At 34.5% G+C, this 19,072-nt stretch overlaps 1 protein-coding gene and 2 long non-coding RNA genes across 3 annotated transcripts in view; all 3 read right to left on the bottom strand.

Annotated features, from left to right (window-relative positions):
• Positions 1–2,642: 2,642 nt before the first annotated feature.
• LOC143063193 (uncharacterized) lies at positions 2,643–4,770 on the bottom strand. The gene is made up of 3 exons (XR_012974967.1): positions 4,501–4,770; positions 3,689–3,757; positions 2,643–2,925 (listed from the first exon to the last, which is right to left on the bottom strand). It is a non-coding gene; the product is annotated as an uncharacterized LOC143063193 (long non-coding RNA).
• Positions 4,771–4,798: 28 nt separating this feature from the next.
• LOC143063192 (uncharacterized) lies at positions 4,799–7,226 on the bottom strand. The gene is made up of 3 exons (XR_012974966.1): positions 6,701–7,226; positions 5,889–5,957; positions 4,799–5,125 (listed from the first exon to the last, which is right to left on the bottom strand). It is a non-coding gene; the product is annotated as an uncharacterized LOC143063192 (long non-coding RNA).
• Positions 7,227–12,521: 5,295 nt separating this feature from the next.
• Positions 12,522–19,072, bottom strand: part of LOC143063191 (uncharacterized) — a 104,983-nt gene continuing 98,432 nt past the window's right edge. The window contains exon 8 of the mRNA XM_076235178.1: positions 12,522–14,317. Within this exon, the coding sequence (XP_076091293.1) occupies positions 13,413–14,317 (905 nt within the window). The 3' untranslated portion in view covers positions 12,522–13,412. The remainder of the gene's footprint in view (positions 14,318–19,072) is intronic.

Below are 19,072 nucleotides of genomic sequence, written 5' to 3'. Positions count from 1 at the left end.
GTTAAAGAAATACTTTTATGTTGACAATATTATATCGAGCTTTAATTAACAAAGAGCTTTGTTAGACTTCTTCCATGCATCACGTTTAGTATTTGTAAATGATTTGTATGATGCGAGAGCATAAGAAATTGAACATTTATCAAAATCATCATGTAACCGAGAAGCTTAATCCTTATGGAACAATTTTGTTCGGTGGATGGTGGGAGAGATTGAGAGGAATAACGAAAAACTGCATTAAACGAGCACATATGGACAATTAAACACTCAACACGATAATGACTGAAGTAGAACGTCTACTCAGTGATCGCCCACTAACATACGTTTCATCGGATCAAACGCGGACGACGAACCCCTTACTCCGTCACATTTATTATATTGAAAACGGACCAAGACGCTACCGTATAACGGCCTTAAAGACTGTAGTTTACAACCAGGAACCAAAGACACTACGCATGAACCAGTAACTGGCTAGACAATCAAAGTTTCTTTCATTAATTCTTAAAAACTACATAAAAAGATGGAAGCAGGAATACATAAATTCGCTTAGGAAATATTACCGATACACAGATCGAAACACATAGAACATTAACGTCGGAAATATGTAGTTCAGATTCAGGACTATGTATCTAGAGTAAATTGGACTTTGGCGATCATTGACAAATTATTTTACGGCAAAGATGGACTTACACGATCAGCCATAATTCGAACAAAAACTGGTTTGATATCTAGACCAATCATCAAACTTGAATTCTTTGGAACTTGAAAATATAGCAGCTCAGAGTGAGGAAAAGACGAAAATAAAAACATAGAATAACATGTGTTAAATATAAATCGTGAAAAGTAAAATGATAACGTGTGATTAGCATATGGACATTAAAATGAATTTAAACCGTGGGCTGTTAAATATTTTACATATAAACTTTAAAATTTTACTAGTAATTTATTTTATTAGAACTTTAATAATTAATGTTGTGATCACTTTCATTTATTTTAAAGTAATTCATGTGCGCCCCAAGTATGTTAAGAGCAAAATCACAAACGCAACGTTCTCGCTGCCCATATTCATTGTAACATGTGTGACATGTTGACATTAGAGCTTGAATAGAAAGAATTATTCACACGAGTCATTATATCAGAGGGAGAGGTATCCATTGCCTCAAAAATGACAATAATCTTTAATGCCCTAGACTCGTACGACTTAGCCAGGAAAGGATAAGGTTGGTACCTTTATATATCACAAAGTCGAAATGAACTATTGCCAGCTGGCCAAACCAAGACATTTTCCACATGGGTCATGACACAAGAGGTATATGTAGTAGTTGTATAATGGCCCATAGTACTTATGTCCTAGACCCGTACGAGTTTGTCAGGAGGGGATAACAAGGGTTGTGGTACTCCGATTCATCACGAAGTAGAAAAAAACTATTGCCGGATGGCCAAATTAAGAAATTCTCCACGTGGGTCATTATATCAGAGGAAGAAATAGGAATTGCCTCTAAATTGACCCATACTACTATACCCTAGACCGTACGACCTAGTCAGCAAAGAGAAAGATGGGCACCTTTATATATCTCAAAGTCGAATTGAACTATTGACGACTTGTCAAACTAAAAGATTCTCCTCGTGGACCATGATACAGAGGTTAAGGTACTAATTACCTTTAAAATGACCAGCAAGTAAAAGTATGTTTGAATATTTTGATATACAAGAGTACTTCCCTTACCCTTTTCCTACCAATACGTACGGATCTATGATATACGATACATGGGCCTTTTTAGAGAAAACACCTACGCTAATCTTTTTGTTAGCCCACAAGGAGAAACTCTTAGTTTGGTCTTTGTGATATACAAGACTACTTCCTTTTGCTGTTCAACAGGTACGGGTCTAGGACATAAGAACCATGGGTAATTTTCGAGGCAACATTATTCCATACATCTGATATGTTTGACAACGCAATCAGGGTTAGTGATATGGCCCATCTTAAAGGCAATGGCTACCTCTACCTCTTCTAATATGGTCCACGTTTAGATTATCTTAGTCGGTCAGCTGGCAATATTTCATTTTGACTTCGTTGTACACCGGGATACTATATCCCCCTTTAAACCGTCTGCTGACAAATTTGCACAGGTCTAGGGCATGATTGTTATGGGCCATTTAAGAGGAAATGCCTACCTTTACCACTGGTATAATGGCCCACGTGGAGAATCTCATAGTTTGGCCAGCCGGCAATAATTCAGATCGAATTCGTTGTATACCGTGACATCATATCCCCCCTATTAACCCTTTACTGACAAAATCGTACGGGTCTAGGGTATAAATGCTATGGGCCATTTTAAAGGCAATAAGTACCTCTTCCTCTGGTATCATTGCCCACGTGGGTATACATTTACAATTAATTCTCCATAGGCCGTAATGGTAACGTTTTCCTCCGTTGCTCAGTCCATATCGTTTACTTGAACATGTATGATGGCTCATATCGAAGCTGATACATTTATACATGTCTGGTTAAATTTTCGGGGTGGCAAGTGAGATTACTTTTTTCGCAAATTGCTGGACCCCGGAAGATGATGAAAAATGTCACTGTCCTCATGAAATAATCCCAAAATTCTGATCATAAATTTCAATAAAAAAATTGTCCTTTCTAATAATTTATTTCAGGTCAAATCTACATCTTTCTTTTCTCATCACATCAGCTCTATAAAACAGTTCTTATTGTTCATTTATGTCCATTTTTAAAATCACAGCATCCACAATTGTATGGCGGACTAATATTTTTTTTTAATTACGTCATCTGAGTTCCTCATCTCAAGGTCTGTTAGGGATCCTGACCCATATTGAAATCAATACTTCTGATTTTTCCAAATATTTTTATGTGATCTTCATCGGTATAACATTCTGAATAAATCTGTGTATTTTTGTCCATTTCTGAAAAAAAAATAAAGTTGTTTTAGCACTATAAGGAAATGACACTTTCGTCGCTATATTCATTTATTTTGAATACAATGTGTATGTATAATTAATTTCTTCCAGAATACATTCACTAGTCAAAACAAGGACAAAACTTCTGATTATAACCTTTAATTACAATACACAGACCCTGTTAAAGCATTCTATAAAATTTTCTTGTGTCTTAAAGTGCATTTTGGCAGAGAAATTATGCAAAAATGAAGATTTTATAAAAAAACCAACACCAAAATAATTATTCTTACTAGTGGAAATCTGGTATTTAAAACTGTGGAAAGCACTCTAAACTACTGGGAAAGTCATCCTTATCATATAATTAGAGTGCAATATAGTGCAAATTTTCAAAACTTGTCCTTTCACATAATTCTATTTGAGAAAAAATGTTTTTAACATGTATTTCAATGAAAACCTTTTATCAGTGAGAAATCCAAATGAGGTTTTAAAGGAAACATTGTGACATCACATGTATTATGGCGTCATTAAATAACGACAGATCAAAATAGTGCTAAATATAGTTTGCGGTGTTACGTGAGAAACAGTTGCCGCAAGATTTAACTAGAAATATTGAGTCAAAACGATCTGTAACTAAGCCTTTCCATTCAATATCAAGACCATAGCAACAGTTTTCATATTTGCATATTTTTAACATACCGACTGTAATTTCAATTGCATAAATACCATAAATAAACAATTTAGAGCTTGCCTAACAAAACAAAATGCTTACCAGTTATTCAGGACTTTTTAAAACCTCTAGTTTGCCATCTCAGGTTAAAAAGTAATGATATGTCTGGAACTGAAATAAGACAAAAAAAAATTACTCAGGCTGTGTTATCATTTGATTTAAATACATAAGTATTATTGAGAGAGAAAAATCTATTTCTTGAAAGTTTAATTACAAAGAAAGACAAATGCTTCTCCCTTGTGGCTTAGTAACCTTCATTTAAACCTTTTATATTAGAAGCAATGGGTAGTAGCTAACTAGCTTAATAGTTGAATCGGTGCAGAAATATTGTTTTCAAAAAGGTTTGACCCTCCCCCTTTTTCACTGAGAAATGACAATATCTTTTGTTTTGTTCAAGTGCATTAAAAATAATAATTCATGATTTTCTTAAAACATGTACATGTGTTTTCTGTTTTTTTGCATATATCTACTGACCAGGGGTCAAATCATTGGATAAAAGCACATGCGATGATGTATCTCACTTTACTCGTATGAAGTGTGTTATCTCCCATGATTATCAGGTATTCCTGTAGACCGAAGTGATAATTACATAACAAAGACTATATTGTGTCATGTTTACTTACAATTTAATAATATTTAAAAATTATTTCTTGCCTTTTTCAATATAGTAAACAAATTCCTTTCGGATATCTCGGAAGTAAACAAAGTTATGATTGTGCCTAAAAAAAGTGTTCAGCCCCGTGCCAGTAATGCATTTTAAAAGCGAAAATTTCATTGAGTTTTTGCTGATCTTTATCAATAATATTTATCTTAAACCATTTATAATAACTAGGTATAAATAAAAAACTACTAACCATCATTTTCGGTGGTGTACAAGGTGAAATCATCCATAAATCAGCCTGAAAACTTCTGGAATTAAGCTTCTAATTTGGGTATACATTTACAATTAATTCTCCATAGGCCGTAATGGTAACGTTTTCCTCCGTTGCTCAGTCCATATCGTTTACTTGAACATGTATGATGGCTCATATCGAAGCTGATACATTTATACATGTCTGGTTAAATTTTCGGGGTGGCAAGTGAGATTACTTTTTTCGCAAATTGCTGGACCCCGGAAGATGATGAAAAATGTCACTGTCCTCATGAAATAATCCCAAAATTCTGATCATAAATTTCAATAAAAAAATTGTCCTTTCTAATAATTTATTTCAGGTCAAATCTACATCTTTCTTTTCTCATCACATCAGCTCTATAAAACAGTTCTTATTGTTCATTTATGTCCATTTTTAAAATCACAGCATCCACAATTGTATGGCGGACTAATATTTTTTTTTAATTACGTCATCTGAGTTCCTCATCTCAAGGTCTGTTAGGGATCCTGACCCATATTGAAATCAATACTTCTGATTTTTCCAAATATTTTTATGTGATCTTCATCGGTATAACATTCTGAATAAATCTGTGTATTTTTGTCCATTTCTGAAAAAAAAATAAAGTTGTTTTAGCACTATAAGGAAATGACACTTTCGTCGCTATATTCATTTATTTTGAATACAATGTGTATGTATAATTAATTTCTTCCAGAATACATTCACTAGTCAAAACAAGGACAAAACTTCTGATTATAACCTTTAATTACAATACACAGACCCTGTTAAAGCATTCTATAAAATTTTCTTGTGTCTTAAAGTGCATTTTGGCAGAGAAATTATGCAAAAATGAAGATTTTATAAAAAAACCAACACCAAAATAATTATTCTTACTAGTGGAAATCTGGTATTTAAAACTGTGGAAAGCACTCTAAACTACTGGGAAAGTCATCCTTATCATATAATTAGAGTGCAATATAGTGCAAATTTTCAAAACTTGTCCTTTCACATAATTCTATTTGAGAAAAAATGTTTTTAACATGTATTTCAATGAAAACCTTTTATCAGTGAGAAATCCAAATGAGGTTTTAAAGGAAACATTGTGACATCACATGTATTATGGCGTCATTAAATAACGACAGATCAAAATAGTGCTAAATATAGTTTGCGGTGTTACGTGAGAAACAGTTGCCGCAAGATTTAACTAGAAATATTGAGTCAAAACGATCTGTAACTAAGCCTTTCCATTCAATATCAAGACCATAGCAACAGTTTTCATATTTGCATATTTTTAACATACCGACTGTAATTTCAATTGCATAAATACCATAAATAAACAATTTAGAGCTTGCCTAACAAAACAAAATGCTTACCAGTTATTCAGGACTTTTTAAAACCTCTAGTTTGCCATCTCAGGTTAAAAAGTAATGATATGTCTGGAACTGAAATAAGACAAAAAAAAATTACTCAGGCTGTGTTATCATTTGATTTAAATACATAAGTATTATTGAGAGAGAAAAATCTATTTCTTGAAAGTTTAATTACAAAGAAAGACAAATGCTTCTCCCTTGTGGCTTAGTAACCTTCATTTAAACCTTTTATATTAGAAGCAATGGGTAGTAGCTAACTAGCTTAATAGTTGAATCGGTGCAGAAATATTGTTTTCAAAAAGGTTTGACCCTCCCCCTTTTTCACTGAGAAATGACAATATCTTTTGTTTTGTTCAAGTGCATTAAAAATAATAATTCATGATTTTCTTAAAACATGTACATGTGTTTTCTGTTTTTTTGCATATATCTACTGACCAGGGGTCAAATCATTGGATAAAAGCACATGCGATGATGTATCTCACTTTACTCGTATGAAGTGTGTTATCTCCCATGATTATCAGGTATTCCTGTAGACCGAAGTGATAATTACATAACAAAGACTATATTGTGTCATGTTTACTTACAATTTAATAATATTTAAAAATTATTTCTTGCCTTTTTCAATATAGTAAACAAATTCCTTTCGGATATCTCGGAAGTAAACAAAGTTATGATTGTGCCTAAAAAAAGTGTTCAGCCCCGTGCCAGTAATGCATTTTAAAAGCGAAAATTTCATTGAGTTTTTGCTGATCTTTATCAATAATATTTATCTTAAACCATTTATAATAACTAGGTATAAATAAAAAACTACTAACCATCATTTTCGGTGGTGTACAAGGTGAAATCATCCATAAATCAGCCTGAAAACTTCTGGAATTAAGCTTCTAATTTGGGTATACATTTACAATTAATTCTCCATAGGCCGTAATGGTAACGTTTTCCTCCGTTGCTCAGTCCATATCGTTTACTTGAACATGTATGATGGCTCATATCGAAGCTGATACATTTATACATGTCTGGTTAAATTTTCGGGGTGGCAAGTGAGATTACTTTTTTCGCAAATTGCTGGACCCCGGAAGATGATGAAAAATGTCACTCTCCTCATGAAATAATCCCAAAATTCTGATCATAAAATTCAATAAAAAAATTGTCCTTTCTAATAATTTATTTCAGGTCAAATCTACATCTTTCTTTTCTCATCACATCAGCTCTATAAAACAGTTCTTATTGTTCATTTATGTCCATTTTTAAAATCACAGCATCCACAATTGTATGGCGGACTAATATTTTTTTTTAATTACGTCATCTGAGTTCCTCATCTCAAGGTCTGTTAGGGATCCTGACCCACGTGGAGAATCTCTTCGTTTGGCCAGCCGGCAATAGTGCATTTTCGAATTTGTGATATACCAGGGTACCCCCCTTATACTTTTCTGACTAACTCGTACGGGTCTAGGGCATAAGTGCTATGGGCCATTTTAGGGCCAATGCCAACCTCTACCTCTGGTATAATGGTCGATGTGGAGAATCTCTTAGTTTGGCCAGCCGGCAATAGTTCAGTTCGAATTCGTTGTATCCGGGATACCATATCCCCCCTTTCAACCCTCTACTGACAAACTAGTACGGGTCTAGGGTATAAGTGCTATAGGCCATTTTAAAGGCAATAAGTATCTCTTCCTCTGGTATCATTGCCCACGTGGAGAATCTCTTCGTTTGGCCAGCCGGCAATAGTTCATTTTCGAATTTGTGATATACCAGGGTACCCCCCCCCTTATCCTTTTCTGACTTACTCGTACGGGTCTAGGGAATAAGTGATATGGGCCATTTTAGAGGCAATACCAACCTCTACCTCTGGTATAATGGTCGATGTGGAGAATCTCTTAGTTTGGCCAGCCGGCAATAGTTCAGTTCGAATTTGTTGTATCCGGGATACCATATCCCCCCTTTGAACCCTCTACTGACAAACTCGTACGGGTCTAGGGTATAAGTGCTATGGGCCATTTTAAAGGCAATAAGTATCTCTTCCTCTGGTATCATTGCCCACGTGGAGAATCTCTTCGTTTGGCCAGCCGGCAATAGTTCATTTTCGAATTTGTGATATACCAGGGTACCCCCCCCCCCTGATCCTTTTCTGACTAACTCGTACGGGTCTAGGGCATAAGTGCTATGGGCCATTTTAAAGGCAATACAAACCTCTACCTCTGGTATAATGGTCGATGTGGAGAATCTCTTAGTTTGGCCAGCCGGCAATAGTTCAGTTCGAATTCGTTGTATCCGGGATACCATATCCCCCCTTTGAACCCTCTACTGACAAACTCGTACGGGTCTAGGGTATAAGTGCTATGATCCATTTTAAAGGCAATACGTATCTCTTCCTCTGGTATCATTGCCCACGTGGAGAATCTCTTCGTTTGGCCAGCCGGCAATAGTTCATTTTCGAATTTGTGATATACCAGGGTACCCCCCCCCCTTATCCTTTTCTGACTAACTCGTACGGGTCTAGGGCATAAGTGCTATGGGCCATTTTAGAGGCAATGCAAACCTCTACCTCTGGTATAATGGTCGATGTGGAGAATCTCTTAGTTTGGCCAGCCGGCAATAGTTCAGTTCGAATTCGTTTTATCAGGGATACCATATCCCCCCTTTGAACCCTCTACCGACGAACTCGTACGGGTCTAGGGTATAAGTGCTATGGGCCATTTTAAAGGCAATACGTATCTCTTCCTCTGGTATCATTTCCCACGTGGAGAATCTCTTCGTTTGGCCAGCCGGCAATAGTTCATTTTCGAATTTGTGATATACCAGGGTACCCCCCCCCCCTTTATCCTTTTCTGACTAACTCGTACTGGTCTAGGGCATAAGTGCTATGGGCCATTTTAGAGGCAATACAAACCTCTACCTCTGGTATAATGGTCAATGTGGAGAATCTCTTAGTTTGGCCAGCCGGCAATAGTTCAGTTCGAATTCGTTGTATCAGGGATACCATATCCCCCCTTTGAACCCTCTACTGACAAACTCGTACGGGTCTCGGGTATAAGTGCTATGGGCCATTTTAAAGGCAATACGTATTTCTTCCTCTGGTATCATTGCCCACGTGGAGAATCTCTTCGTTTGGCCAGCCGGCAATAGTTCATTTTCGAATTTGTGATATACCAGGGTACCCCCCCCCCCCCTTTTATCCTTTTCTGACTAACTCGTACGGGTCTAGGGCATAAGTGCTATGGGCCATTTTAGAGGCAATACAAACCTCTACCTCTGGTATAATGGTCGATGTGGAGAATCTCTTAGTTTGGCCAGCCGGCAATAGTTCAGTTCGAATTCGTTGTATCCGGGATACCATATCCCCCCTTTGAACCCTCTACTGACAAACTCGTACGGGTCTAGGGTATAAGTGATATGGGCCATTTTAAAGGCAATACGTATCTCTTCCTCTGGTATCATTGCCCACGTGGAGAATCTCTTCGTTTGGCCAGCCGGCAATAGTTCATTTTCGAATTTGTGATATACCAGGGTACCCCCCCCCCCCCCTTATCCTTTTCTGACTAACTCGTACGGGTCTAGGGCATAAGTGATATGGGCCATTTTAGAGGCAATACAAACCTCTACCTCTGGTATAATGGTCGATGTGGAGAATCTCTTAGTTTGGCCAGCCGGCAATAGTTCAGTTCGAATTCGTTGTATCCGGGATACCATATCCCCCCTTTGAACCCTCTACTGACAAACTCGTACGGGTCTCGGGTATAAATGCTATGGGCCATTTTAAAGGCAATACGTATCTCTTCCTCTGGTATCATTGCCCACGTGGAGAATCTCTTCGTTTGGCCAGCCGGCAATAGTTCATTTTCGAATTTGTGATATACCAGGGTACCCCCCCCCCCCCTTATCCTTTTCTGACTAAATCGCACGGGTCTAGGGCATAAGTGCTATGGGCCATTTTAGAGGCAATTAAATGGACTGGTAATGTTGAGATTAAAGACTCTTATTGATCTCCGTAATTTTGAAGAATTATGTCATTGAAATAGTAATTGACAGTTTCTATTTTTCTGTTTATTATATTCCTTCAATAAACTATGTTTCTTGTTTTTCTGATCTTTTTAATTGTGCGATACTATCGTATGTATTGTATATTTTAGTTTTAGAATTGGACTATATTTGTAGACAACGAACAGATTATGGAATGCCCATATGACAATTAATTCCATTTAATTACCCTATATTTAATCATCTTGTTTTAATTACTATAGTTTACATTGATTCAATAATAACAACATTTTAATGTTCATAATTGTTTTGTGTTGTGTGAGGCAATGCAATTAAACTTTTCATTTACTTTCATTTTAAATGACGCGGACCTTGCAGAAGACACCTATTGGCTTACTATTTCCTAATTACTTTATATTGCTATAAATAGCATAACCATAATGGATATTAACAGCAAAAGTTATTTTATTGTCACAATCTAATAACTAAACAGCAAAAGTTATTTTATTGTCACAATCTAATAACTACCCAAAACATTTCATCGAACACGGTTTTGATCTCATGAATATTATTGACGGCTAGCCTCATGAATATTATTGACGGCTAGCCTCATGAATATTATTGACGGCTAGCCTCATGAATATTATTGACGGCTAGCCTCATGAATATTAACGCCGGCTAGATCCACACTAGTTATAAAAGGAGCTTATTTACTTTTATTTTCATTTTTCTTGTCTTGGTGTTTGTAAGATATCAATACACAACAGGAAATTTGGGATAAACGTGAACGGTACGTTAAAAAATCCGACAGAAGGTCAAATGACTTTTTTATGAAATCAAAATGCAGTTTTAATTTGAATTTGTCTTTTATTTCCTTTCAATTATGACTGCTAACAGTGTAATTGAGCCACCAAAATGGCAACTGCAATGGTTTGTTGGTAAACTGCTCAATGAGTCTCTAGAATTCTGTATTGTCTAACTTAATTGTGTTTTTAATTATCTATTTCGATTAATTAAAGATTAAAATAATTCAAGAAATATTGTGTGGAATAAAACCGGCCGCATATGGTAAGGGTTTATATAATTGGTCAAACATGTAGATTTGGAATTTTATTTTATTATGACGTCATATTTGGATGTCGACTTCAGGAATTGAGGTTGGATAGAGACTAGATGTCAATCTGAGTCTAACATATTTCAGTTCAATATTTTATTTAAGTCTCATCTCTCAATAATATAGAATTCAACATTACATTTAGTGTAAAAGTATATAGATATAAAAAGAAAGCCATTCTGTACAGAATTATAAGACTGAAACTATAACATTAAAAACATTATATAAAGAATTCATTTATTATAAAACATATTTATAAGAACATTATTGACAGTATAAAATATTTCTACGTTAATTCCAAATAAGATTACAGGCTTTGGCACACCTACAAATCATATTATTATTTGTAAAAAAACCCACTAATTTCGTGAATTGTATGCGAAAGAAGAAAACTCAAAAACCCAATTTCAACTCTTTTCAATTAGTAATATAGATATTTCATGAATAAAAAATTGCCTACATTTTAATTGAAAAAGAGTAAACAATTAGGGGGAAAAAATACCAGACAAAGAAATACACTTTTAGTTAAATTTTCGTGTTTCAAACATCTCCCTGTAGTGTTATGTACCATCTTAAAACCATAATAATTATTTTGATCTAATATATCTTCTTAAAAACAATTTTGACATTTAAACAATTTTGTTTTACTAATGATAATGGGAAGATCCTGAAAAAATTTAGTTTTATGTTGACAAACCCATGCAAGTAATTGTCACCTCAAAGGAACACACATAGACCCATACAAATTTTACATGTATGCAGGTTCTCGAATACCATCTTGCATTTTAAAATCACATCATGCAGAAATGTACATAATGTCTTCCTTTCTAATTTGAGTTTTTGCTGCTATTCAAAATGCAAAATTGTGGAATATATCTTATACAAGAGTGCACACACTGAAATGTCTCGTCTTCTTTACTAATCATAGATATTATGTTGATAGTCCTAAGTATAAAGCTTTACTACAACTATCACATAAACTTAGAATAACATGATAAAAGAAAATGATCCAAGAAAATGAGGTCAAGGTCATACACTAAATATAGTTGACCTATTGATTATAGTTTCTAAGAAACAGACTTTTCAAAGAAAACTAAACATTGACTAAATATAGTTGACCTATTGCATATATATGGAAAAAAGACCAAATCTCAAAAACTTAACTTTGACCACTGAACCATGAAAATGAGGTCAAGGTCAGATGACACCTGCCAGCTAGACATGAACACCTTACACTCATTCCATACACTAAATATAGTAAACCTATTGCATACGTACAGTATAAGAAAAGAAAAGACCAAAACACAAAAACTTAGCTATAACCACTGAACAATGAAAATGAGGTCAAGATCAGATGACACCTGCCTGTTGGACATGTACACCTTACAATTATTCCATACACCGAATATACTAGAGCTAATGCTTATAGTATCTGAGATATGGACTTGACCACCAAAACTTAACCTTGTTCACTGAACCATGAAATGAGGTCAAGTGAAAATCATCTGATGGACATGAGGACCTTGCAAGGTATGCACATAGTTATCCTTTTACTCATAATAAGAGAAAAAATAACATTACAAAAAATGACAACTATTTTTTTAATAAGTCACTTAACCGTGAAAACGAGGTCAAGGACACTGGACATATGACAGACAGAAACTTCGTAACACGAGGCATCTATATACAAAGTATGAAGCATCCAGGCCTTCCACCTTTTAAAATATCAAGCTTTTAAAAAGTAATCTAATGCCGCCGCCACATCTGCCGGATCACTATCCCTATGTCAAGCTTTCTGCGACAAAAGTGGCAGGCTCGACAAAAATCCATTTGGCAATCCTTGCAATCTTTGCTTCTTTTCGTTAATCTCTCTAGCGTAGGAGAACACTCAAATAGCTGTGTTCCCTTAAAAGATCATTTTTTAAAATGTTGATGGTTTCGCATAGAAGTTATTCAAAAGTAAAATGCTGAGACATGGAGAGAATTTCATCCATGGAATATGCACATGCATTAAATTTATTTACAGGAATGAAAAAAATAAAAAAAATAATATATACAAAAAACTCTCATAGTAAGTTGGCCTATATGTTAATTTGATATTAAAAGCATGTCTGACTAAATAAAATCTATGAACAGTCGGCACTGATTTAAATTATTGTGTCATCCATGACAGTCATGAACATTAAAACTAAATAATAGATAAAAAGAAACTGCTACTTTAAGTGTTTGGTACAGGTTGGCTGTAACCAGAGAACTGTTTTTGTCAGAAAACACGGTCAAACATCCACATTCATCTGTATCATAACTTGTTCCCGTGCATAAATAAAACAATATTTTATATATAAAAAAAAATCCAATCTCAGCGCTCCTAACTTCCTTTCTAGAATATGACACACACAGGGACAATCTAATTGATGGAAAATGAAATATAACTTTTAGTTTATTTTGATTTTGAAATGTTTAAGAATCTCTTTTATCGGTGTTGCAATGCAACCGCCTTGTGGATGATTCGCAATCGCCATTCCAAGGCATCCCTGAACAGGGCTTATAATATATAAGCAAGTACCTGAGTCGCCAGGTTTAAATCGAATATCAGACACATGTATCTGGTTATACATCCTTCGTGAAGTTCTCATTTTGTTTAACCGATCTTCTGTGTTTATTAGACACATTTCTTGCATGTGAACATCACCAGTGATAGTGGATGAGACACGCTCTGTTTTGGATTTGATTATCTGGTCAATCATTTCCCATTCGCTGCTTTGTAGATGTGCAAGGTCACGTGCTTCGTAAAATGTGCTGTTTTCTTGAATATTGTTAGTGTTTGTGTCCATATTTTCATGTTCATTCTCTACTGTTTGGGACGAAATATTGTTAGTGTTTGTGTCCATATTTTCATGTTCATTCTCTACTGTTTGAGAAGAAATATTGTTAGTGTTTGTGTCCATGTTTTCATGTGCATTTTCTACTGTTTGAAACCAAGTGGTGGTGATGTCGGCTAATAATTTTTTGACATCTTTTGAAATTTTGGCGTCACAAACATCCTCGATTGCACCCCAAATATGATCTGAAGATATATTCGAAATATTCATTCCTCTAATTTTTTGAATTGCAAAAATAACTCCCTCTTTTACTACAGCTGTTTTAGCAGTACTAAAAGTTTGCAGGAGTGATTCAATATTTATGCTCGTTTCATTATTTTCATCAACTATCGACCTGTACGTAGTATTTAGACCAGAAACTGCTCCAACTGTAACTATGTCAACTGTTTGACGCGGAGTTGAATAACAGAATTGTTTGTAGTCAACAGAGTTCTTGTTGAGAAACGTTGATTGCATACCTGGAAATAAATATACAGAGCCTTAATTTAAACATGAACTATGCCTAGAAAAAGACATAAAAAGTACATGATATAAATTTCAATCAAATAATTACTTAATGTGCGGACATTATGTTCACTAAGTAACTGATTATAAATAAACATTATATATTGAGTGCCAATGAAAACGCAACACTTTTGTTTTTAAAAAAAATCTTATAATTTTTATTTTATTTATATTAGAACTTTGTATAGTTGGTTGAAAATGACTTTTAAGACAATTGTCGACAATTTGACGGTTGAGTGATTTTTGGAACTAAGGCTTCTTTTGAACGGACATAAACTAGCATATTAATCTATTGTAATAAAAATTCATAATATCTAATAAAATTTGTAGATTTAGCTAACAAAGTCCTTATATTTGTATAAGGTAACATTCGTTTATAGTTGAAAATTGTTTTTACGTTAAATAAGCTGCAATCAAAAATGTCTTGCTAGTCTCTCTCTGTGATTAGTATTAGATAACTCTGGTTAATTTCCAAATCAATCTATCATGAAGGGGAGATAAATAATTCGACTTTCATTTTATAGTCTTTTTCAAAAATGATGAACGGTTCTTTATATTGGTATGTAATCATTTTTAAACGTTTCAAATTTATGAAATTATATTCGTATATCAATGTTTTTGATACACCAATAACAAAAACTGAAATACATTGAATTGATATATTTTGCAATATAATCATGTCCTGAACATTTCGACATTTGTTTGTTTATTTTGATCAATACCGGTTTGTTAACAATTTACAAGTACTTGTTAAGATCCGACTAAATACCTATATCCCGATTTTGTCGGGGAAAATTGCTACATAAACCGAGTTCACTGCATACGCACCATTTTCATGATTTTGTCATTAAAATCTTGGCTAATGTCACGAATTTTCCCGCCCTTATTGTTGAGAAACTGTAATAAACATCTGAGTAAATGCCAGGACTTTCTGACAACCAGCGACATGCAGTTTTTGGGCATGATCCAATGAAGCCTTTCACAGCATACAATTACGAGAAGACTGAAGTTATAGCCTCTACAATAACCCAAATCATCCACAAATTCAACCAAAATGGATCATTTAATGATAAACCACTTCCCGGGATACAAAAAGCAAGAAACGCTCAGCACAACAGATACATTTGGTCTTTAACATATCCGCAATCGACTCTGAAGGCTGTTTAAAGGTCACGAGAGTTCAATGTTGCCCACGGTAGAACCTTTGGAGCAATTTCAGTAAAGCACCAATTGCGCAGAAATTGTTAAAGAGCACCACAGTGACATCTAAACGGCCGTCTGGCGTAAACATCAAATTCTGTAGACCAAAAATCATTCATTATGTACCAAAAACCATCAGTGGTGGTTACATAGACATTTGGCACCCGCCTTGGCCAAAAGTCATGCTTTTCGCAGGATTTTGGTCCGATCGAGAAAATTTTGCATCAGATTTGACATGGTTTAGACGATGAAAACAACCACCAATATCATAAAGTCAGCTTGAGTTAATTTTGTGGGACAAGTGGAATAACATTCCTCGGGATCACATTAAACGTCCGGGATGATCAATTCCATGGCGCTGTCGAGATTGTGCTGCACCACGGGGTGGTAACATTTTTTTGTGGTATCCGGTTGTTCCGGCCCCAAATCGATCCGGCCCCAAGTCAATCCGGCCCAAAGTCGATCCGGCCCACGTCGATCCGTCCCCAAGTCGATCCGGCCCCATACATCATAGGCTTCTATAACATATATAATGTTAGGAATATAATAGAATATAAGAATATTCTATTCTATTCTATAACACTTGTTTTTTTTTTTTGTAACATCGAATATAGTCAATACATTTTTCTTATTTTGACAATATTTTGAATAGTTGTGTGTAGATAAAAAAAAAAAGTCATATGAGTATCCATTATTCTTTATTGCAAGAAAATAACAAAACAATGACACTGAATGCACGTTTTTCACTCTCTAAAAAAGCACTCTTTTATAGAAAGGATTCGGCAAATCAAACAACATTTCTCAATTTGAGAAATTTTAAGAACTTAAAAAGAAAAACAAAGTTGATATGTATCAGCTTGGGGATCGGCTTGTACCGTTCATGTATGTAACCAGTGGCGGATCCAGAACTTTTCCTAAAGGGGGGCCCGCTGACTGACCTAAGGGGGGCCCTCTCCAGTCATGCTTCAATGATTCCCTATATAATCAACAAAATTTTTCCCATGAAAGGGGGGGGGGCGGGCCCCCAGGCCCCCCTGGATCCGCCTATGGTAACTATTTGTTATTGAAAGACTTGTTATATTAGGATCACAGTCAATTGAAAGAAAATTTGTAAGGGTTCCGCGGAACCCAGTGTCTCGCCTACTCTTTCTGTTAATCGCAGGCTCAACAAAAATGAGGAAATAAATCAATGAAATATTCCTGTTGATACTATCTTTTGATTGTAAGAAGCTTCTGTCCAAGTTTTGTAAAAATCCAGGATAGTTTATGAATCTAATAAATGTTTAAAAACTTTAACTGCAGACTGAATGTAATGTTAACTGGAAGAAAACAAAATTTCCTTCTAGATACTAGCTTTTGATCATAAACAAGCTTCTGTCTGTCCAAGTTAAGAACAAATCCAAAATAGTATAAGAAAGTTATTAAAATTTTAAAAAGTTTAACCACAGAGTGAATGTGTTGTTTCCTGGCAGCAAATCTAAGTCCATTTAAAAGTAAAATATGAAAATATAGATTTAGTCATTTACAAAATTTCCTTCCTGATACTAGCTTTTGATCATAAACAAGCTTCTGACCAAGTTTGGTACAAATCCAAAATAGTATAAGAAAGTTATTAAAATTTTAAAAAGTTAAACCACAGAGTTAATGTGTTGTTTCCTGGCAGAAAATCTAAGTCCATTTATAAGTAAAATACGGAAAAAATGGAATTTTATTTTTACAAAATTTACTTCTGGATATTATCTTATGATCATAAACAAGCTTCTGTCCAAGTTTGGTACCAACCGAGGATTTTTTAAGAAAGTTATTAAAATTTCAAAAACTTTAACCACAGAGTGAATATTTGTGGACGACGCCGACGACGACGGAATGTAGGATCGCTTAGTCTCGCTTTTTCGACTAAAGTCGAAGGCTCGACAAAAATGCTAATTACTGCTGATTAATGTTGATTTCTGAATTCTTTTATATACGTTTTAATATAATTATACCCAATAATCTAGAAAACTTGTAATAAAAACATAATCAACCTAGTTGTTTTATAAATACTCATCTAAAGAAAATATTTTTCGAAGCCCTTTTTTAATTTTTTTTTACCGTACACCTTTAACATTATAACACAAATTATAAACATTTATGATTTACAATTAATATATATATATATTTATTTTTATTCCTTAGAAATATATTTTTATTGGGGCCTGATCGACTTTACATATGGGGCGGATCGATGTGGAGCCGGATCGACGTGGGACGGATCGACTTAGGCCGGATCGACGTGGGGCCGGATCGACCCGAAAGCATTTTTTGTTAGGACTGTGAGTTGATGATTCGACATTGGATGTTTCGTTTACCTATTGCGCACGAAAGATGACAATGAATCATTTTTGTTTGATATCGATATATTGTTAAAATTGTTAATTTTCAAGATCAATTTATTTTTAAAGCTTATCATTTTTAATATTAATTTTATTTTTGAAAAACCAAGTGTTGCGTTTTCATTGACACTCAGTATACATGTTATTAAGAATTGAATGCTGCTTTTTGTAAATTTATTGGGGTGTAAAAGCGTTGACCGAAGTACATTTTGTATGAAGCGCGGAAGCGCTTCATACTAAAAATGTTCGCACGGTCAACGCTTTTACAACCCTATAAAGTTACAAAAAGAAGCATTCAATACTTATAATTACATTTTTTTAAGCTAGAATCATGAAAACACGATTTTTATCAAGTTTTCATTTAATTTACCTGTGCACTTTATTGTGGGACCTCGTGTCATCATGAATGATAAATGTTATTGTCTAATACAATTGTTTCAGGAATAGCACGATATGTGCAGTTGGCCAATCAGAATAACGTATTATAATGAAACATACATCTAATGTAATTATTATGTTTTAAGATTTCAAAGTCATACATATGGTTTTACCATAGATATATAGCTTGCTATTATATTAATGGTATTACACAAACCTAACATTATCAATGTAAGATGAGATCTAAGATTAATAATCCTGTCTCACTCTGTCCTAAAGATGTCTCAGCCTATGACATTTAAATACTAAATGCTATTAAGCAATACTGTGCTATTGTGCAATATGGTGCAACTGATGATTTATTGTAATTGCGCAATACTATGATATTATGCAATACTGAGCTATTATGAAATACTGTGGAATTGAAGATTTCTTCAGATGGCAACATTCTGTGGAATTGAAGATTTCTTGCTATTGTGAAATTCTGTCCTATTGAGCAATACTGTGCTATTGAAGATTTATTGCAAAGTCCAATACTGTACAATTGAAGATTTTGAAGAAAAAAAAAAACAACTGAAGATGTCTTAATTGCTATTGTGTAATACTGTGCAACTGAAGATTTCAAAAATTTTGGAGAAAACAAACAAAAAACAATTTAAAAAAAAAAAAATCCCCACCAACTTTTTGATACCAACTCTCACCACCTTTGTAGTAATTACCCTCAAACTCAATCCCTCAATCTTTCCCTTAGTGGTATAG

Source organism: Mytilus galloprovincialis, chromosome 2, assembly GCF_965363235.1.
Source record: "Mytilus galloprovincialis chromosome 2, xbMytGall1.hap1.1, whole genome shotgun sequence".
Taxonomy (NCBI): Eukaryota; Metazoa; Mollusca; class Bivalvia; order Mytilida; family Mytilidae; genus Mytilus; species Mytilus galloprovincialis.
Note: the sequence above shows the minus strand (reverse complement) of the source record. Positions and strands in the feature narration are given on the sequence as shown.